Source organism: Podarcis vaucheri, assembly GCF_965113315.1.
Source record: "Podarcis vaucheri genome assembly, chromosome: 4".
Lineage (NCBI taxonomy): Eukaryota > Metazoa > Chordata > Lepidosauria > Squamata > Lacertidae > Podarcis > Podarcis vaucheri.
This window is the reverse complement of record NC_138762.1, coordinates 99,638,396-99,661,188: the sequence shown is the minus strand read 5'-3', so window position 1 is coordinate 99,661,188 and position 22,793 is coordinate 99,638,396. Positions and strand designations below refer to the sequence as shown.

The 22,793-nt window shown below is 41.7% G+C and overlaps 1 protein-coding gene across 1 annotated transcript in view; it reads right to left on the bottom strand.

Moving 5' to 3' along the window:
* The window catches only part of MYCBP2 (MYC binding protein 2), a 141,073-nt gene extending 118,300 nt beyond the window's left edge, over nt 1-22,773 (bottom strand). The window contains exons 1-6 of the mRNA XM_082218921.1: nt 22,283-22,773; nt 10,717-10,792; nt 5,994-6,209; nt 5,716-5,869; nt 2,026-2,222; nt 191-433 (exon numbers count right to left, since the gene is read on the bottom strand). Coding sequence (XP_082075047.1) covers nt 191-433; nt 2,026-2,222; nt 5,716-5,869; nt 5,994-6,209; nt 10,717-10,792; nt 22,283-22,617 — 1,221 coding nt within the window. The 5' untranslated portion in view covers nt 22,618-22,773. The remainder of the gene's footprint in view (nt 1-190; nt 434-2,025; nt 2,223-5,715; nt 5,870-5,993; nt 6,210-10,716; nt 10,793-22,282) is intronic.
* Nucleotides 22,774-22,793: the final 20 nt, after the last annotated feature.

The following is a 22,793-nucleotide window of genomic DNA, read 5'->3' as shown; positions in this document are numbered from 1 at the left end:
ACATTTTAAAAATGAGTTGGTAAACTGTGGACAATTCTTTGTCCGATGCACCTTCATGTCCAGATGTTCAATACATCTGGGCTCCTTTGGGAGGAAGGGCAGGATATAAATTTGATGAAAAAATAGAAATAAGTTTTACTCATTTAAAAACAGATTCATGAAAACTGTTCAAGCTCAAAATGTAAATTACCCTGACTGTCCCACTGTAGCCAGAGCCGATTTTGTACAGTCCATCTTTGCATAATAAATACAAAAAGTAACCATCACTCTGAAGGAGGCACTGGTCATCTTCATCTACAGAGATTTCCTTTAAAGACCACTTGTGCATCAGGGCAGCTTTCTTAATCCCATTGCTAAACCAATCTTGGATTTGTATTTTGCCCACCAAAACAGCTTGTACACTCCTCTGGAGGGAATTCAATATAGTTGGCACCTAAACAGGGGGAAAGATAACCACTGTCACTTACTCGAAAACTTTAAATCACCAATCCTAAAAATGGAAAACAACAACATAGCACAGTTACCTGAAAGTTAAGACTAAATGATATAGACTCTATGATAGTTCATTCAACACCTAACCTACCTTATGGAAATGGATTTTGCCTAGCATCAGGGAAAGTTGTTCCAAGTGACAACTTGAGTTAGTCTGTAGCATGTACTGCAAATGACTACTTATTTTTCTGCTATAAGCAGTTGTCTTTCATGAGAATGAACACTGGCTTGGATCCAAAGGCTTCTTGTGTGAGCCAAAGGGCACTTCCGCCAAAGGCGGTCTCATCGAATTCTTCCAATTTCCCTAACCTGCTTCAGTCCCCCATACCCCTTTTATATAGTCCCTCGGTGGCTCGTGTGGGAAGGATTCAAGGGGTTGGACTGAAGCCAGGAAACCCCCACTGAATGAGCAGACACTGTCCACTCTTCTCTGGATCTAACCCATAAGACACATACACGTTATTCCTCCCTTTCACAAAACTATTTACATTCAAATCTTCAATGTGTTTCACTTGAAAGTTCCACAGAGTTTGAGGGTAATTTCATTCTTGTTACCGTAATTATGCTTAAGGTCAAGGAGAGGTGCCTAGCTGGAAAATAGAGGTATTTATCTTATGGTGCTCTTTAGCAGTTGTATAAGAAACAAAAATGCAAGTTCTCAGAAACCTTTACAATCTGAAAGCTTCAAAGAGCAGCTCCAAATTTTATAAGCAGAAGTGAGAAAGAGATGCACACGTAAATGGCACTTCTGCCATTTCTGATAACTAAATAAGGAATACATAATGGGAGATAGGAGATAGGCACAAGCTTCAGGTGGGTCACAGCCTAAACCTCCCGCTTATGTAATTTCTCCTTTGGCTGTAACAAGAAAAGGGTAAAAGCAAAAGCACAAAACATCTACTAGTGAGCATTTCCCACCGTGCCTAAGGCTGCTCTGAGAATCTCAAGAATGTGGGTTTCCAGAAAACAAAAGCCTGAAATGGCGAGGTCAAACAAGGAAGCAAATACTTAGAAGCCCATATTTATTACAACTGGGATCCAAAGGGATGCTCAGTCAGAGGTTTTTTATTTTTTCCCTTTGAGTGGCAGACCCACCATTCCACAAGCCACTTTTCAAACCTTGGTTTGCTTTCGAAAAACAGAAGTACAAAGCTTCCTTGGACAACTGGAACCAATTGTGTTTTTCTTTGGATCCAGTGCAATGCATTTCAACTAAAGACTTATATTACAATTCCTCAAGGAAAGGTTTCAGGTATTTTACTCCAAACACATTTCAGAATAACATGACAAATACTTGTCAAACATACGGCATGTGCTGCATCCATGAAAAGGGCAAGCTCTATTAGGCCAATTGCAGTGAACTCCAAACTACTACCACCTGTGGCCTGTTGTCTCAATATATTTCTAATGCAATCCTTAGCACTCAAGTTGGCCATTTCTGATTTGGGAAGCATCAAGCAATTTATTGGGATCAGAGACAGATACAGATGCATGCCATCAGCCAACACAATAATCCAAATTTTGATCAAAGACCTGGATAGTTTGACAAGCGTGGCTCCCATTGTTGGTAAGGATAGCGGAGATTGCCTGAAGCGTTCGTCCCGTTTCTCCCCATGCAGCTACAAGACTGAAGAGGCAAGCGCATGAAAGTGCTGTCAAAGACTGACCAGTACTGTCATTCATTCCAGTACTCCGAACAGTGATTTCTAGAAGAAGCTGGAACAGAGACTCTAAAGATAGAACAAAGAGTTATTTACACAAAAGCAGAGTCATCACAAACGATAACTAATACCGATTCAAGAAGTACTGTTATGATAACCTGCCATTAGTAATCCATACTCTTGTGAACTCCTGTTTGGTATTGTATGATGCTATCTTGCTCACAATAATCCAGTCTTAACGACTCTGCAACGGCTGTTCACTATAGGGCCCAATTCAATGCATTAGCAATCATTTATAAAGCCCTGAACAGCTTGGGGACCAGACATCTGCAGGAACACCTCCTCCATTGCAACTCAATCCTTTAAGAGCAACTGAGGGGGAGGTAACATAGTCCCTATTAGGATTCGGGAGGAAGAGACACGTAAAAGGGCCAGCTCTTGTTTTCTGGGGCCCTGACTCTGGAATCATCTTCCCTTAGAGGTACACCTGTTAGCCTCGTTGTTGTCCTTCAGATGTCAATTCAAGATATTTATATTTTCCCATACTTTTGTAGTTTGACCACAGGATGTTTAATACTCTGCAACAATATTTGAATCAGTGTTTTGATGAGTTATCAATATTTCTTTTTAGTAATGTGCTTTTACTGATTGTGTTATGAATTTTGTACGTTTGTTGCACATCAACCTACGTTCCTTTGGGGGAAGGGTGACTTATAAATACAGTTAATAAAATAGACAAGTAAATAAATAAGTAGCAGTTAATGCCTTGCAAGATAGGAGCTTTATTGGAAAAGTGAAAGAGCAACAATGCTGATGATTGCCCTGGATCCTTAAAAAAATTAACACTGCTCACTGACATAGATAGGTAGCCGTGTTGGTCTGCCATAGTCAAAATAAAAAAAATTCCTTCCAGTAGCACCTTAAAGACCAACTAAGTTAGTTCTTGGTATGAGCTTTCATGTGCATGCACACTTCTTCAGATACACTGAAACAGAAGTTGCCAGATCCTTCTATATAGTGAGAAGGTGGGGAGGGGTGTTACTCAGAAGGGTGGTGGGAATGGGAGATAGCCAGATAGCTGAGGGAGGCTGTTGACGACTCTTAACACTGTAATAGGTCTTACAGGAAAAGGCAAGGGGTGAGAAGGTGAGAAATGGTTTAGTCATGTATAGTGAGATAAGAATCCAATGTCTTTGTTCAGCCCAGGTCTTTCCATGGTTTTAAGTTTGGTAATGAGTTGTAATTCAGCAGCTTCTCTTTCCAGTCTATTTCTGAAATTCCTTTGTAGTAAAACAGCTACTTTGAGATCTTGTATAGAATGTCCTGGGAGATTGAAGTGTTCTCCTACTGGTTTCTCTGTTTTGTGATTCTTGATGTCAGATTTATGTCCGTTTATTCTTTGGGAAGGAATTTTTTTATTTTGACTGCTCACTGAAATTATTTTTAAATAAATTGGAATCCATGCCGCATCAGAAAGAACTCAGATCCTCAACTGTTCAACCCAAAGTCTGGAGAATACTCAATGGTTAAAGGATATGCAAGACACATAATACTGTGTTCAATGTCACTGACATACATTTATCTGACAAGAGGTTTTCTGCCTTTCAAGCAGAACCACTCAGTTCACAGCAGAATGCTTGAAAATAGTCATCCAATCACTCAAAACATGTTGCCTTACTACTTTGGCTGTGGAGAATGAAATTTGTAATACAGTAATATCTCCGCGAACGTCCGCCTTGTCTAGCATCCATTCCGGCGAACGTCCGCAGCAAACCCGGAAGTACCGGAACGGGTTACTTCCGGGTTTGCAGCTTGCGCATGTACAGAGGCGCTAAATCGTGCTTTGTGCATGCACAGAAGCACAAACCGCTCCGTGTGCGTGTGCAGACACGACACTTTGCCCTGAGTCCTTTTTGGCTAGCGGCCGGGGTTCCAGAACGGATCCCGGCTGCAAAGTGAGGTACAACTGTAACAGATACTATAACAGATTTGTTGATATAGCATGTAAGAGTCCATGTTTTATATGTTTCAGCACTTATTTGTGTCCCATGCCCCAAATGAAATAAATAAACATTAGCCCTATTTCTATCATGCAATGAGCACAGAAGGAGCTAGATAGAGAGAAAGAGAGAGAGAGAGAGAGAGAGAGAGAGAGAGAGAGAGAGAGAACTGGTTAAAGAAAGGGTGGAAAATTAAAAAAAAATAACTTGCTGCTTTTCGAATTTCCCCCAACCCTCCAGAACAGATGCACGTGGGGGGTGTCAGGGGATGGGAAAGAAAAGAAGACGTTCTGCAGCATTAGCAGAAGCTGGGATAGCTCAGTTGGTAGAGCATAAGACTCTTAACTTCAGGGTTGTGAGTTCAAGTCCCATGCTAGGCAAAGATTCCTGCATTTGCAGAGGGTTGATGACCCTTGCCATCCTTTCCAACTCTACAATTCTATGATTCTAAGTCATTCTGCTCACACAATGACTTTGCTGGATTCAACCCAGAAACAATTATCAGTGACCACTACGTGGGTGATGTGGTGTAAAATTGGCTTAAATGCCCTTCTATTGAAGCAGTTTGGCATTAGGTTTTCTCCCTCCACCTTCCCTCTCCAGCATGAAACACTCATAAAGCTAAAATAGTTTTAAAATTGTTTCCAATGTAATGAAGATCACACTAGTCTACTTGCATATACGTGGCAAAGTGAAATTTTTTTAACGTGGTTGCTGAATTATCTTTAAAAGCAGTTGCTCATAACGCTGCAAATCAATTTTTTACACTTCATACAATTAGCAATGTTAAAAATCAGTTTCTGTTAAATTACCCTTATGTTACCCAATTATTCTGCAAATACATTTGGAGAAAATCTTAGCAGAACAAAGGCAATACGATTGCCAGCAGAAAACTCTGAAAACATTCATAATCATGCAGGACTACACTGATGTTGTAATCTCCTTTTACGATTCTAAATCCTTTTACCTGTTGTTTCTTTTTTCTCTTTAGCTGTTATTCTTACTTGTATTTTTAATTGTTTGCACTGGGCTATAAGCAGCTTTGATCATTTCAAGGAAAGGCAGGGTAAAAAATATTTCAAATAAAAGAACTAAATACAGTGGTGCCTCGCAAGACGAAAAGAATCCGTTCTGTGATTCTCTTCGTCTAGCGGTTTTTTCGTCTTGAGAAGCAAGCCCACTGACGGATTAGCGGATTAGCGCTATTAGCGGCTTTTAGTGGCTTTTAGCGGCTTATCTGCTGATCGGATCAGCTGATAAGCGGCTTAGCGGCTTAGAAAAGGGGGGGGAGGGGAAAAACCCCGCAGGAACTCGCAAGACATTTTCGTCTTGCGAAGCAAGCCCATAGGAGATTCATTTTGCGAAGCACCTCCAAAACAGAAAACTCTTTCGTCTAGCGAGTTTTCCGTCTTGCGAGGCATTCGTCTTGCGGGGCACCACTGTAAATACTCCCTGTGAGCTACCAGATATACATCCCATAAATTGTGATTTAAAGATTTATCAATATTTCCCTGTAACTGTTTTGTTTGAAAAATTAGAAGTTAAATTGCAGGAAACATTACCTAGAACTTCAGGAGGTTCTGATTGGAGACCTTCTGGTTGCTGGCCTTGAAGAACATTCAGAAGGGCCTGCAGACTTCTCAAACAGAGAGATGGGTGAGAAAACCTTGTCTCCTTGATAAGTTCAAACACTTCACAGAGTCCAACTTCAATTATCTAAAACACAACACAGTAAGTCCCGTTACAGAGAGATGCTTTGAGTTCTGTACTACAGAACATGTCGAAGACTATTATTATGTCTTTTACATGGGAGCTTGACGTGGTCAGTGGGGTTACTTGCCTTTGGAAGCTTGATAGGCGGCTCCTTAGCCTCCTCCTCTTCCTCACTGTCTGAATCACCACTCTGCACCATGTTTTTGGAAGCCAAGGCTACAGAGGTCTCCCTTTTTTGCCACTCCAGAACACAATGCCGCACATTGCAGTAGACGTTGAAAGCTGAAGGGTTGCTGTGAAGCTTGATGTCTGGTATGGTTACCATACTATCCAGGTTTTCACTCTGATTAAAAAAAGAAAGACGTTTTCTTGCAGTCAACAGGTCAGCAAAATCTTCATGTTGTATTAGAGAGGCATTCATCAAAACCACATTCTTTTGACAAGTCACCTATATTTGCCAAAGGGATAGGGAGTTATCCTTTTTACTCAAAGGAAAGAAGAAAAAAAAGGAGAGAACAAGGATGACCCATTTAAAAACTGAGAATCACAATGGGGCAACCCAGCCAGATGGGTGGGGTATAAATAAGTTGTTGTTGTTGTTGTACCAAAATCATGTACGTAAACGGGGGATTTCTTAATCAAATATTGTTGCACTATATCTTCTCTTGGTAGAAGCATGAGACAAATCACAATTGAGAGAACTTTTCTTCTTTCTTATTTAGCCTCCCTGCAGGAATTACCTATAAATTAACTGCTGCGCGGATGCCAAGCTGTAACACAGTATGAGTTCACTCATTAAGCGGATTTCACAGCTGATTTCTCCAGGGGCATGGCACCAAAAAGACTTGTGTCAAACAGCTGCAGCAGTTTTTAATTAAGGACAGAAAGGATGCCCACCTGCTATTGCAGCCCACAGTATCCCCTTTCCCATCACTTCCCACTGCTTTCATGGAATCTGCAACTGGTAAAGGTGCATTGTCTTCAATTAGCAAAAGGTTTCACACGTTACAATATTTGCCGCAGCTAAAGTGATGGTACAGGTGCCGTTTGCTGCAGTAAATGTATCAAGGGTACATGAAGGGCAGGTGCAGATCCTAAATACTCTGAGGCATGTGCCAAGGAGCACCACTTGGCTGCCACTCCCTGGCATGCGTCCACTGTATGCATCGGATGAGTGGCTACCCTTCGTATCTTAACATGTTGCTTTTTTTCTGGAAAAATACTGAGCCAGTGTAACATACAGTGGTTACAGATGCGTCAGGTTACAGACGCTTCAGGTTACAGACGCCGCTAACCCAGAAATAGTACCTCGGGTTAAGAACTTTGCTTCAGAATGAGAACAGAAATTGTGTTCCGGCAGCGCGGCGGCAGCGGGAAGCCCTATTAGCTAAAGTGGAGCTTCAGGTTAAGAACAGTTTCAGGTTAAGAACGGACCTCCAGAACTAATTAGGTACGTAATCCGAGGTACCCCTGTAGTGGCAAAGAGGCTGAGCTACAAATTCGGAAGTCCTGGGTTCCAATCTCACTTTTGCCATGACCCTTGTCAAGGAGAGTGCAGGGACGGGTAGGCCAGAGTAGAGAGGTGTGATTTTTCTGGTCCCCACCCCGGGGCCAACCTGACCAACCCCAGCGTATGTTCCTGATAGGAAGCAGAAGAATTGCCTTGTCCATCTATGGTACCAAAAAGTATCATTAATCTATCCCAGCACTCAGAAGACCTGCTGTCTAGGGGTAAGGTGGGGGGAATGCCCTGGAAGAATGCAGGTATTGATAGTAAAGAGCCATGTGACAATAAATGCATGTTTCACTCTCTCCGGATTATGGCTTAGCAATACAGATAAATACAGTGGTACCCTGGGTTAAGTACTTAATTCGTTCCGGAGGTCCGTTCTTAAGCTGAAACTGTTCTTAACCTGAAGCACCACTTTAGCTAATGGGGCCTCCCACTGCTGCCGCGCCACCAGAGCACGATTTCTGTTCTCATCCTGAAGCAAAGTTCTTAACCTGAAGCACTATTTCTGGGTTAGCGGAGTCTGTAACCTGAAGCGTATGTAACCCGAGGTACCACTGTATGATCATTACAAGCAATGGTCAAAAGGGTGAACCTTTCCAGATACTTTTTCAAACAAAATTGGGGGGGGGGGACACATGCAATGATGAAACAGAGCAGCAAAGCTTTTAAGCTGTGGAAAAGGCTATTCAATTTTAATTTAGGTATATGGTTTTCGGAGGAAGGGGAGACCATGGAATTTACATCAGAACACCTTTACAGTATACTATTACCGAACTCACTGAAGTTTTCATTGTTAGGGTACATTTGATTTTACCACTACACTCCATACAGCCTGAAGTGACAACAAGAAAAATATCTGTTCTACTTGCAAATGTTTGACTGCAACAACTCCCATTCATGGTTTTGTAACCTGAATTCTAGTCTAATATACTTTTTGCACTTGATAATTGTTTGAAGGTTTAGCTGGTACAGATTATAGCAACAAGTCTCTTAGTGGAGGAGGAAGTAAAGGTAAAGGTACCCCTGTCCGTACGGACCAGTCATGTCCGAGGCCGGGAGCCAGCGCTGTCCGAAGACACTTCCGGGTCACGTGGCCAGCGTGACAAAGCTGCTCTGGCGAGCCAGCACCAGCGCAGCGCACGGAAACGCCGTCTCCTTCCTGCGATAAAGCGGTACCTATTTATCTACTTGCACTTAAGAGTGCTTTTGAACTGCTAGGTTGGCAGGCGCTGGGACCGAACGACGGGAGCGCACCCCGCTGCGGGGATTCGAACCGCCGACCATGCGATCGGCAAGTCCTAGGCACTGAGGTTTTACCCACAGCGCCACCCGCGTCCCGGAGGAGGAAGACAGATAGCAAATTACAGTAGTGCTGGGCACAGCTAAAGGTGGCAATATTAATCTATAATTTAAAAATCCTAAAAAGCTTAGACTTTAAAGACACCTCCTCTAAAATTCCATCACAAGTCTTCAGTTAAATGAAGCCTTGATATTCTCTGTTTGCTAATTTCATCCCATCACGTCACAAAAAGAGGAGTCCTGGGTTGCTGCCCCAGAATTACAAACTCCCTTTCCTTAAAGGCTTTTCAAGGCCTAAGCTTGCACATTTTTCAGCAGGATGTTGTGAACAGATAGATTCTGAGCATTTGTTCATTTTAGGATGCTAAATAAATATCATATAGCTACAATTTTTCAGCTGACTACATCCAACAGTATCCCTGAAGAAGCTTCTATCAGCATAATGGAGAGAAAGAAAGATTTACTGATTCCCCATCTCCAATGCAGCCTCTCTCCCCACCTCACATGCTGTTCCAAAGGTCTGCCTGACCCTCTGGAGTAGATTGAGAGGGCACAGGCTGCTGCTGGTGAGAGGGGGAATCAGCCAAAGTTACCTTCCTCTGTTATCCACTGACGGAAATCTGTGCTGGGGATGGTCAATATATCTTTTAAAACCAACACACTAGCACAAATTTTAGCATGAGGATACATGCCTTTTGGGGATGCGGGTGGCACTGTGGGTTAAACCACCAGAGCCTAGGGCTTGCTGATCAGAAAGTCGGCGGTTCGAATCTCCATGACAGGGTGAGCTCCCGTTTTTCAGTCCCCGCTCCTGCCAACCTAGCAGTTTGAAAGCACGGCAAAGGGCAAGTAGATAAACAGGTACCACTCTGGTGGGAAGGTAAACAGCGTTTCCGTGCGCTGCTCTGGTTCGCCAGAAGTGGCTTAGTCATGCTGGCCACATGACCCGGAAAAACTGTCTGCAGACAAACGTCGGCTCCCTCGGCCAGTAAAGCGAGATGAGCGCTGCAACCCCAGAGTCATCCGCGACTGGACCTAACAGTCAGGGATCGCTTTACCTTTACCTGCCTTTTAAAATGCTCATTTCTGAAGTGAAAGTGAAAGCGCAGACTAAAGCTAACTAGACGACACGTGTAAGTCCTTCACTGTGGCAAGAAACCATACAGAATGAATTTGTGTGCAAACAGATGTGAAATATTTTCTTCTGGTGGCAGCACTTTGTGCCTCATTGGGAACCCCTCTGGAGTGTTCTGTGATGTGTGGTAGCTGTTTGAAAGAGTACAAGTTGCTGCACCTGGACACTGGGAGATGAAACACCTTGTGTGCAAACAAAACACCATAAGCTACACTTTCAACACATTCGTATGTTATCTCCAACAGACACCATTTAGACATAATTGCAAAGACTTCCTGTTTGAGATTGTTTTAGTGACCAATGTTGAACAGAGGATATCAGAGTGGATGTTTAATCTTTCTGGATTTTGTGAGTTTTAATCACATTATGTCATTTGTTTAAGCATTTATACCCTGCTTTCCACTGCATACATACATCTCAAAGCAGTCTTCAATAAATATACAATATACACATTTTAAAACAGATTAAAACATTAAAAATAAAAACATTAGGACAGTATCACTGTGCAAAGGCCCCCTGAAATAAAACTAGCCTAGCGTATGAAATCTAGCAAGGACAGTGCCTCCCTGTTCTCTACACCACTTTAGGATTTCTGAACATTTTAAAACAGGTCACAAATGACAGAGTGAAATAAAAAGCTAGAAAGAGTAACCTGGAAAAATAAAACAATAAAACCAAGGAACAGAAAACTGCATAATGAAATGCTCAAATCACCCCATTGTTGGGGAATCCTAATAAATGGATTATAACTTAAATATGCCCAGTATTGAACCTCTTGAGTTTCTTCTAGCTATAAAGTTAACACAGGTATTATTTTTCCATTTTATTTAAGTTTACTCCAATTTGCAGTCTTTTATTCCAAGCTGAAATAGTCAATTACAATATGAAAAAAATATGATTTACCTTGTTCCGTGCTCTTATTTTCAATTTACTCTTCTGCTTTCTTTTTAGTTTCTTCTTACTTAAAAGCTTTTTACACCTATATAAAAAACGAACAGTTTTTGTTTTAATTTTTTTAAAATCATAATACACCAGCAAATTAGGTTTACTGTTCAGTCCTCAGAAATGTTCCAATGGATTTTACTTCAACATGTGTGTAAAGGATTGCATCCTACTGCTCCACACAAAGCAGAAACAAAAGCTAAACTGTATCATCAAATGCCATCATTCAACATCAACATCAGTCTCCAGCAAAGACATCAAACTACAATGGTCCATTTAACATGCAAATTAATCCCACAACATCAAGGTATGAAGTCTTCATCAGGAAACTTGATCCAGTATTTTATTACTCCTTCATTCTATTACAAATGGGGTCAGATGACTGAAAAGATAACTTAAGAGAAAATCTTCAACTATTTATAGGTTCCATTCGCACAGAATATCTGTTTGTGTATTACATAGTAATAGATGTGCTACAATCTATTGTATAATGGATATAAAACACATAAAATTTAATTGGCTTATCTGAGCAACAAAAAACTGATTTCAGTCCAAATAGAAAAGCTGGTATTCATAATTCATTTTTTCATTTGGATGGATCATTTTATGATCTGAATCTCATTCTAGTACAGTGTTAGAAACTTGAGGTATGAAATCTAGGCACTCAATGGCACCTTAAACCTAGGTTATGGGCACAACAATGGAATGTCTAGATGCACTTTTTTATAACAAGAATAAAAGCTGAAAATGAATGAACTGCAGCTAAAATATAATATTCATTTTCCACATTCTCTAGTCCTTCCCCTGCCCACCCCCTTAATATTCTTGAGAAGGTCTCTTCTCCAGTCTTCAGAGAGTAGCTGGAAGTGTGGAATTTTTAAAAAAGATTGATTTCATGATATAGCCAATTTTCATAGTTTTAAATACCCCAAAACTGAAAAAAGTCTGCACATTTTTTGGGGGGACCCTGTAATAACTAATATTATTTTAGATTTTAAGATGAACTTTGTTTCATTATTTTTTTCTTTTACAGCTATGGATTGTAGGAAAGTTGTACCCAGTAGCCATTTTCCCCCCACGATGTCCAAAAAACGTAAAATTTTGTTACAAGACATAAGAGACCCATAAATTTCATTCTTTGTTGAGAAAGAGTATTTCTTTGCAATCATTTTCACCAGCAAAAACTTTTGAATGCATCATGCCTTATCGCTGAAAATTTAGGTTTTCTAAACCTAGTTCTTCTACCAAAAAAGCTACATTTATACATTTTTAAGGCGTTTATAGACTCTTTTGAGTGCTGTGTATTTTTTCCTGAAATCCTCGTCATGTTATTGATCTCTACGTAAAATTTCAAAGAGATCTGATCATTGGTTATGGAGAAAAAAAATAAAATGCACTCAAGGCCGAGGATCTCAAGAGGGACAGAAACACAGATTTCACAAAACTTTGAAGTGCGATAAAATTAAAACCTTCTTGGAAAAGACCCTGATGTTGGGAAAGATGGAGGGCACAAGGAGAAGGGGACGACAGAGGACGAGATGGTTGGACAGTGTTCTCGAAGCTACCAGCATGAGTTTGACCAAACTGCAGGAGGCAGTGGAAGACAGGAGTGTCTGGCGAGCTCTGGTCCATGGCGTCACGAAGAGTCGGGCACAACTAAACGACTAAACAACAACAACAAAACTTAAGACATGCTCATGAAGTTATTTATGGCAGACTTCTCCAACCTACTGCTCAACAACAAGTCATATCAACTCCAGCCGTAAAAGCCATGGAGAAATGTTCATGCTGACTGGGGCTGATTAGAAGTTTAGCCCAAAAATCTAGAGGGCACCAGGTTGGGGAAGCCTAATTTATGGAATGCAAAATACTTGGGCTAGGTTGTAATAGAAATCAATAGCTCTTTACAATGATCAAGAGATGTAGAAAGAAAGAAATGTTTTTATCACTTTTCCTAGCAATGGTCAGCATGGAGAAATGTTATTTTGTTTGTGTCACCCACCATCAGAAGGTTGGCGGTTCGAATCCATGCAGCTGGGTGAGCACCTGTTGCTCTGCCCCAGTTTCTGCGAACCTAGCACTTCAAAAGCACACCAGTCAAATAGATAAATAGGTACCACTGCAGCGGGAAGGTAAAAGGCGTTTCCATGCTCTCTGGCTTCTGTCATGGTGTTCCGCTGAGCCAGAAGGAGTTTAGTCATGCTGGCCACATGACCCGGAAAGCTGACTGCGGACAAGTGCTGGCTCCCTCAGCCTCAAAGCGAGATGAGCGCCACAACCCCAGTCACCTTTGACTGGACTTAACTGTCCAGGGGTCCTTTACCTTTTCCTTACCATTTTAAATCCCACAAACAATGAACAAAAGAAGAGAACTATTTAGAAACAATACCATTTTGATATATCACAGAAGTATTTCAGTTTGCTTATTAAATAGCTAATGGCTATATAAGAAAATTAAGTCTCTGTTACATTTGACTTCATCCAGTACCAGAACTCATAGTGTCAACCTCCTGTTTTGTTTAAGAATGTAGTTTCTCTATTTACAAAAGATCTAAAAGATAATTTGGTATAGCCATGCAGGTTTTAAAGGCAGCTTTATATGAACCAACAATAAAATTGCGAGTAAGGTTTAAAGAAAAAAATGTGTGTAGCTAATTCTGTCAACAGTGAATTAGCAAGTATATGATACTGTGCCTTCCCCCCACTTTGTTTTAGAGAGGTATTTGGCAAGTATACCACTGACTAGCCTTACAGTCTCATACTCCATTACATTATGCAATATTATAAATGGATGCATATAAGTGAATCAAAATAGAAAACGCATACACTAAGTCTAGGCATCCAGTGCCAAAGATTTTCTCAAAGCATGTTCTTGTAGGTTTCCCCAATAACAATAAGCAGGAAGTTAAATAACACAGTCTATTTAAACAACATTCTTATCATTATGGCTGCAATCCAAAATTCATCGACTTAGTAGTAAGTCTTGCTGAACTCAGTGCAACTTTCTCCCAATTAAACATACTTAGGATCAGCTTGTTAATCTGTTAATAAGTGACTTCTATTATTAGCAGTGCTCTGTCAAATGCAATCTTTAGTTCAATGCATTCAATGTAAAAGCAAGCAAATTTTTAAAAATCCTTCTGGAAATGCAACAAATAACCTCATGTGACATTCAGTGTCACATTAGAGTACTTCTGCTAGCATGACAGAAGTTTCCCCTACTTCTCTTCCCTCTTCAGATCTGCTCCGAGGGGGGGTGTCCCCCCAATGAAAACAGATTTGGGTCCCTCCAAAACTGATTTTGGGGCTGCAGTGGGGAAGTGAAGAAGGGGAAATCCCTTTATGCTAGCTAAAGCTGATTCCACTGGCAGGTGGCTACCATCAGATGTCAGCCCTTGAACTTTAAAGGGGCTTCTAAAAAAACCACTACTTGTATCATTCAACGTTCTGTGTCCTCATCAGGAATGTAGTTTCCAGACATCGTGAAGCCACTGAATAAAATATATTCAGGCTCTTCTTTCAGAATAGGAGAATTGAAATATATACAGTATGGTTGGTGGGTGTGTATTACAGTACTGTAATTTCTTCTCAATTGGCATATTTTCCTCATTTATGAATATGAAATATTTTGTGCATACATGACTGAATGAAATTGTACTGTGTAATAAATATATGTTTTATAACTGTGTTAAATATGAAGAAATCAGTTACTGTTTTTTAGTATTAAAGGATTTACTGTATATTTAGCATTACAAATGGTTAAATATTTGTACTACAGTGGTACCTCGGGTTACATACGCTTCGGGTTACAGACGCTTCAGGTTACAGACTCCACTAACCCAGAAATAGTGCTTCAGGTTAAGAACTTTGCTTCAGGATAAGAACAGAAATTGGGCTCCGGCGGTGCGGCTGCAGCAGGAGGCCCCATTAGCTAAAGTGGTGCTTCAGGTTAAGAACAGTCTCAGGTTAAGAATGGACCTCCGGAACGAATTAAATTCTTAACCCAAGGTACCACTGTATAGGTAAATACCTCAGCTTGAAATGAAACATGAGGCAAAAAGTGTATTTGATTAGGCCTCAGACCTCTGCAAATGTTGCAATGTAGGGGGCCTGGCTACTAAAAGAAGCCTTGGTTACAGTTGCTAAGGAGGCAACACATTTGGCAACAATGCTGAAAATTAGTGTATTGTGTATTTATGCCGATTGGGGGCATTAACCTGACTAACAATCAGAACATCGCTTTAGAACAGCCATTCCCAACCAGGTGCCCTCTGAGTGCTTTGGCCTACAATTTCCATCTTCTCCGACCATTGACCATGTTGCCTCTGGCTGATGGAAGTCAAAAATGGCTTAAGTCCAAAATATCTGGAGGGTCCAAAATATCTGGAGAGTACCAGTTCGGGGAAAGGCTGTTCTAAAAGAACTCCTCTTGGTCCTGAAATAAAAGCCAATAGCAAGGGGTCCTTATGGTGGCCACATGTTCCTAGCCAGTATTACATGTATGGCCACTACAGACAAGGGCAACAGAGGAAGACAGAAAGGAAAAAGAAAGGTAGTAAAAGTGGAAAATAAGGCTGTCAAAAGTGGAGGTACAATCTAGCAGGTTCCTGCAAGGAACATCTTGAACAAAACATAGAAGGGGAAGGACCAGAAAACAACAGCTGGAAAAGGCAGTAAGAGGGCTTCAGGAAATACCGTATTTTTTGCACCATAATACTCACTTTTTTCCTCCTAGAAAGTAAGGGGAAATGTCTGTGCGTGTTATGGAGGAAATGCCTACGGGTGGCATGCCTACAGATTTTCCTCCTCTAAAAACTATGTGCGTGTTATGGTTGGGTGCGTGTTATAGAGCAAAAAATACGGTATATGCTTAAGAAAGCAGAGAGGCTTCAGCAAGTATGTAGCTGGAAAGGAGTCCTCATTTGCAGCTAAACATTCAACAGACCAGTGAGAAGTGATTTATTTGTTTGATAGTTTAAAATTGTTTGATGGTCTGATTTTTAATAATTTGGCAAATTAATAAAAATAATTTGGAAAGGGGTGGGGGGAGAGAACTGAGAGAGGACTTCAGTCCAGAAGCGGGGGGGGGGGGGAGAGAGAGAGAGAGAGAGAGAGAGAGAGAGAGAGAGAGAGAAATTAAGCCCTGGCTTTAAATGGGGGGTTACCTAAACAAGGGTGACTCATTGGTAACTATAACAAGATGTGACACCTCTCAATGTTATCCTACAAGCTTTAAACTTGTTCCTTTTAAACATATATTAATGTCTATAATATCCTTTGGTTCATGTTTAAAGTCAAAAGTTGTAGGTCAACCTCATGCTTAAACTATATTAGTCAGGCTACTATAAAGAGGATGAAAATGAGTGTTTGTTTTAAGATATATGGTGGCAGCAGAAATTTAACAGCAGAGTTAAGTTAAAAGACACCGGTACATATGTTTTTTCAATGGTTTGTAACTATACCAAGCGTAACAAAGGGAACTGCAGGTACCTACACAATACAGCTGTAATCCTACATGTACTTAGAGCCTGAGACTAAATCCTATTTAATTCAATGACATTTACTTCCAATTAAAGATGTTTAGGATTGCAATATTGAGTTATTTATCTTAACTTTTAAAAATAGGTTAAAGGGGCAGGGAAGATATAGCTATCAACATTGTAGTAAATAAAAGGAAGGCTATTATTTGGGCTCAGAAGCCATACTTATCACTCATGAGGAGAGGACCTCCTTTAAAGAAAAGGCTGAGAAAATAAACATCCCTATAAGGAATAGCAACATTTTAAAATATTCAACTACTGTAATTATATTATTTTATTAAGTTTGAAGTTAATTGCAATTATGCACAGTAAGCCTTGAATTCTGTGTACAGTTGTGGGAGGACAGTCCACTGAATTCAACGGGACTTGCTTGTGAGTAAATATGCATAGGATCAAGAGACAAAAGTTACAGTTACTGTACACAAAATTAAACTACCTTGGACACTATTTGTTTTATTTATGGCCTATTCCAGCAAATACATACCTCTGAAAACGTTTAACTAGTCTGTTGAAATGGAAAGGTTTGCATGAACTGAAACCAGCCTTTCAACTCTTTCTCTTGCTAAATCCATTCCTTAATGGTTAGTGTGTATGTGTGTGTTTGAACATTCATTAGTTTATTTCACTTGATGTAAAAGAGGGTGATATATGAGGTAAGTGAAAAGAAAGATGTTTCAGAGGCTGTGTTATACAACAGAGGCCTTGCCATGTGGTTTCTCAAGTCAACAGACTTGCACTGCACCCCAAATTCCTTATTCTGCAACATTTGAAAGCATTTTTGAACTGTAATGTGAAGCCTTAAGAGTGCTGCTTCTCTGGTAAGAGCTGAGCATTATTGCCTTTGAATTGTTACCAAGAAATTTACAGTAGTGTGCTAAACTGTTTTAACTCTTTCATTAATTCATTCTGAAATAAAGTATTTGATTATAATATTTCCTGCCTCCCATTTCAGGCCTTCAGAAGACAAACTGAAACCCCCTCTCCCCTTTTTTCTATTCTGTCCCGCTCTGCATTATGTTCACATTATCCCCAGAGACTGAGAAGCACCAATACCTTTTAAAGCGTGCATTCGTACATTCTGTGGGTTGTACCCAATAGGCAGAGCAATCCAACACTACCAAACCTCTGTCCACAGGCACTCACAGATGCAGAAGGTGGACAGGCATATGGAAACAGATCACTGTACGAATTTCAGAGTTCCTGTGAGCAGAACTCCATTCATGGGATGTTCCACCTCTGCAGCAGAGGAAGAGGCAATCTCCCCCAATTCCCTTTCCTGCTGCAACTACCCCATTAAAACCTACTTGGAAGAGTTGGAAGACCCTCTGGAAACATGTGGGAAAGGCTGCTTGAGTATGGGGGGGAATCACCTTTCTACCTTCCTTCAGAAGGAGCCTTTGCTAAATTCTCAGTTCCTTCCGTGAATGGAAGGAGTCCTTCCAGTCACAGAATACTGTGGGTCCAACAGTGACTTCCTTGGCCATAGGTTCACTACCAACGTGTTAAATATTAAATAAAAACTTATTAGTGTATTACAACTGTTACAAGTTTATTTACATACACAGAAATATGTATATGCTCCATTTTCAATGTGTTTTTTTTAAAAAAACAAAGAACACTATTTTGGACTATTTTCAATAACCAAGATAACTTGTAGGGTTCATATTTAAAATCAATGTGTATAAGTAACTCCAAACTATATTCAATTCAGTATTCAGTTGAATGAAAAGTAATAATATCACAGGTATCAAAACATTGTATTGAGGGCACACAGAGAAGGGGACGACAGAGGACAAGATGGTTGGACAGTGTTCTTGAAGCTACCAGCATGAGTTTGACCAAACTGCAGGAGGCAGTAGAAGACAGGAGTGCCTGGCGTGCTCTGGTCCAGGGGGTCACGAAGAGTCAGACACGACTAAACGACTAAATGACAAAAACAATGTAATAAGTAAGCTAATGTTTGGATACAAGTTTTATTAATGCCAGGCCATCGGAACCTGGGCTTGTGGTTTGTTTGGGACGCAAGAAACCATGTGTCCAGGTTCAGACGACACAACAAACCAAGGGTTATGTTTGTTGCTTCCAGTGATGGCAGGAGCAAGGGAGAAGTGAAGAGGAAACTTTTGAGCAGTATGCACAGCCACACTGCTCACTCACATGGAATCAAATCAGAATACTGTGTCATTCCCATGTCTGTATCATAGATATGGTATGGATGCAAAGAATATGACTGTCCATCCCCTAAAAATGAAGAAAAAAAAATGATCCCACCAGGGAAAGCTTCTAGCCATTCATCTGCATATTTGCCAAGTGAAAGAAAAAGCAATGTTACTTTCAAAAACGTTAGTGGATTCTACTGTATTGTTTCATATAAGGGCATGCTGTACGCTTGCACCAGGCAGATGGAACCAACTGTGGTTTTTCAGTGGGTATCCCTTGCATGTTCCCATGTGTTTACAAACATCCAGTTCCCCTTAATGCTTCAGAATGTTCACCAAGAGCACACAATGTACATGAAGCAAACATGTTTTCCACATAAACTGTAAATTGGTCCTGATACTGTGAGGTCAGAGAAAGAATGCAGGTCCTGCTAGCGCAGAAGGAATGCACAGATTACATTTAATATTTATTATCACCATCCAAAGAGGGGCATCACGGGGAATACTGAAAGTTCAACAAACAATACCAGAAAGAAAATCTAAGAAATTCTATTTACCAGTTCTATCGCCTTGGCACTAGGAATTAAGTTCAGACCTTGAAAACAGGCAAGTTGTCACCTTGGGCTTTACTACTTACTTCCCTTGCCAACAATGGCTACTGCTTTTTTTTCTTGGTACCAAAAAGATGGGACACTGCATCCAAACCTATTGGATGGCACAATATAACTTGGTGCACATCTCCTTGAGGAATTATCACACACTGAACAATCCTACTATTTATTTATTTAGAGCTTCTGCAAACTTCACATTCTCAGCACTTGGACGTCTGACTTGCCTGGCTCCAGCAAATAATGAGTAATCAAAATCTAAGGGCAAATGTGAACCTGCAACTCTTTATCCAGAAGCATGCAGCTTGCTGAAGGAGTATCAGGAGGAGGAATGAAATGGCATCTTCTGTTTTAAATGAGAGCTTTTCCATGGGAAGAAGTATTTCTATTCCAGAATCCTCAGATTTAATAAGTGATTGAAGAGTACTTCAGACCATCAGTAAGCACTCTAAAACAGCCTAATTTTTTAAAAACAAAATTCTCAAGGTCTAGGAGAAAGCACATAGAATTAATAAAAAATATAGTATAAACCTATGCAGAGTTAGGCTCAGGACAAAAGTCAGTCTGATTTGGTAGTCTCCACTACTCAATCCAGAATAATTTGTGATTTAAAAAAAAAACTGACCTGGGGGAGGGGAATGGGCGGCCTGGACACTTCTTTCCCTTAACCTGGATAGGTCAATTCATCAGTCCAAAAAGCATTTAAGCATATTTGGTTATACTGTTATAGCATATCTAACCAGCATGTGACACTGGACTGTATCTGACTGTCATATTCCAAACAGATCCACTAAAATCAATGGGTCTACTGTGGCTTAGTCAGATGCAACCCACTGAATTCAGTGATAAGCCCAATTGATTCAACATAAAAAAGGAGTACTTTTGAATATGCTTTCAACCTGAGGACAAGCCATGTCACTATCCTTGGAATTAATAAATAACTTCTCCCTGTACAGATGAGTACCAGACCTCAGTGATTCTGCCAGGTGTTAAGTGTTTCAGCATCCCTTTAAAATCAAGGTTATTTAAATAAGAATGCATAACTATCAGTTTCTTCCTACATCAACAACTATGTGCATATGTAAAAGATCAGCAACTCATTCTTTCCTTTCCTGATTCCATTTTCACCCAGTCCAGACTTTAGCTATAACTGACAACAGTAACTTTCCATTCTTATGATATAACAAAATCAAACTACTTCTTTTGCCGACAATGAATTGTCACATTCATTTCCATATTGTTTGCATCCATTCTTTGTTATTGAGTAAAAATGTATATTGTAAGCTATTCAGGATAAAAACTTGAGTTTTTATTTTTGCTTACTTTACTTTTTAGAGTGCATTTATAGGAGTAGGAACCAAATGCTGCGCCTGAAAACATTAGAGTCTATCTCACCACCTAGTCAAACACCACATTTGGCGTGGCAGCAAATAAGGAGTAAGATTACCAACTCTTAGCTTGCCTTCCTGTTGTTAGATTACTAACAATACAAACCAATTTCCTTTTATAACCAACACATGGCAACAGGTAAGTATGATTTCAAGAGTTCGAAATATTCAATGCCAATAATATACAGGGCAATCCAAACCTCCTATCTGCCATACTAGAGGGCTTTTGCATGGGGCAGAGATGCTCCTCTTCCAACCTCCTTTGGCACCCCAAAGCACCTGCCCAGGTGGTGGGAGAAGCTATCACTTGTGATATCTCTGCCAGCAGTTATCAATGGAAATTCCCAATACTGGGCATTTCAGGGGGAGTGGCTACACCACCACCTGATTCCATCACATCCTGGCAGGAGCAAGCTGGTGGTAGCTACACTAGCAATCACCACCACTGCTAGTCAGGGGTTAAGATAGCCATTATTGCAATCTAATTTATTACCCTAAAATAAGTAGTCTATCATCCAACTTTTGACTGCTCTGGAAAATACTACATCTCCACACTAACAAAGAGGCAACCTATTCCTCGCTGACAGATTCTTGTAGGTAATATTCCTGTGCACTCTGCATAAATAGTATATTTACTCCAATTACTTGGTAGTTGCCTACTCTACAGCCTGTCAGTAGGGATTAATTCTAAAGCAACGTCTGTCCTCCAGAGAAAACTGGTGAAAAAATGTTATGTCAATTCAAAATCCATATGGATTTTGCAAATCCATGTTCTGGAAACCACAGCTTGTTCTTCCCTGCCAAAATCTAACTGGATTTTACATTCTACTTATTTTTCCCCCACATGGAGTCCTTGACAGGTATTTCTACACAGATGGAAAAGAATAATACTGGAACAGGCCCAAGTTCTCAAGATTTGACTTGCAGACAAATCTGTATCATCTTGCTCAATGACAGATGCTAATTCTCGTTAGGAATTGTTCAACGTTAGCCCCAGTTCTCTTTACCTCTGCCCACTAGTTTTGATACATTAAGCAAACACAGATTAAGGAGGGGCAACATCTTGGGGTGGAGGACCAATGGCAGTAGCAAAACAACTTTGATGCCCAACACAAAACAGAGGTACTGCCCAAACAAGAGGGCACACTCTGCTTACTCCAAGAAGTCTTAGCCACCTGGATTTTTAAAAATATCTAACATACAGCCTCATCGCTGAATCACCAGCAGTGTGTGGGCCTTCCTGAGAAGAGACAGAGTTCCCTGTTCCAAATATTTCGTGGCAGTTACCACTTAGATGATGAGCCGAGATAGCACACAGACTCCTTTTTCCCTGACGATATGCCTACAGATTGAACAGGATTTGCCACGGCCCTAAAACGCCACCTTCCTTAAGCTTCGATTCTAAGCACAGAGACACTTGCCTGACCCAGTAAAGCCCCCTGGAACTTACTTCTGAGTAAGCAGGCATAGATTTGCACCTTGTCAGGACCAAAGTCCACGATGGGAACGGCTGAGCTACCCATTCCTGCTGCAGGAGGGAGCTGGTGCTCGTGTGGAAGACCGCCGTGTGCTTGTGCACCCACTAGCCTATGAAGTGCGTGTGGATGTGTGCGCGCGTGTGTCTAGGCAATAAGGTATTGTCCTGCCTTTTCAGAACTGCAGTGCCAGAGGGCGATCTCGTTTTGGACAGGCAGCTGGGCTGCTACGCAGGGCTATATATCTGCCCGGGGAAGATCGCCCAGGAGCTGCCTGCACGGGTCCCACCACCCGGGGTGGCGGGTCGCGTGTGTGCGCGCATCTCAGCGCCCGCTTCCGCCGTTGTTGTCATTTACCTGGCGCCCGGGTGTCCGGCCTGCTCCCTCTCGCTCAGCGCCGCCGCCGTGTAAATCCTCCGGTAGCGCTCGGCCAGGGCCCGGCCCGACAGAAGCAGCTGGTAGCGGCCCCGGCAGCCGCCGCCGCCTCCTGCGCCTCCGCCGGGAGGAGAAGGCAGCCCCGAGGATGTCATGGTCGGCGGAGGCAGCAGGAGCAGCGCCCCGAAGCCCGCCGCGCTCTCGCCGGGGCCCATGGCCACGCACGGCTCGCCGGTGCCGCTGGGGAAGAGGAAGAAGCCCGGGCCGGGCTCGGATCCGGCGGCGGCGGCGGAGGAGGCGGCGGCGGCCCCGCTCATCGCTCTCCCCTCCCCGCCCCTGCGCGCTCCGCCCCCGCGGCCGGCCGGGAAGGAAGGAAGGCAGGCGCCCGCTCCTCCTCTTTCCCCTCAGCGCCTCAGCGGCCCGGCCAGAGCCAAGCGCGGCGCCGCAGCCAACAGACACACAACCAGGCCGCCCGGCCGGCAGCGCCTGACTG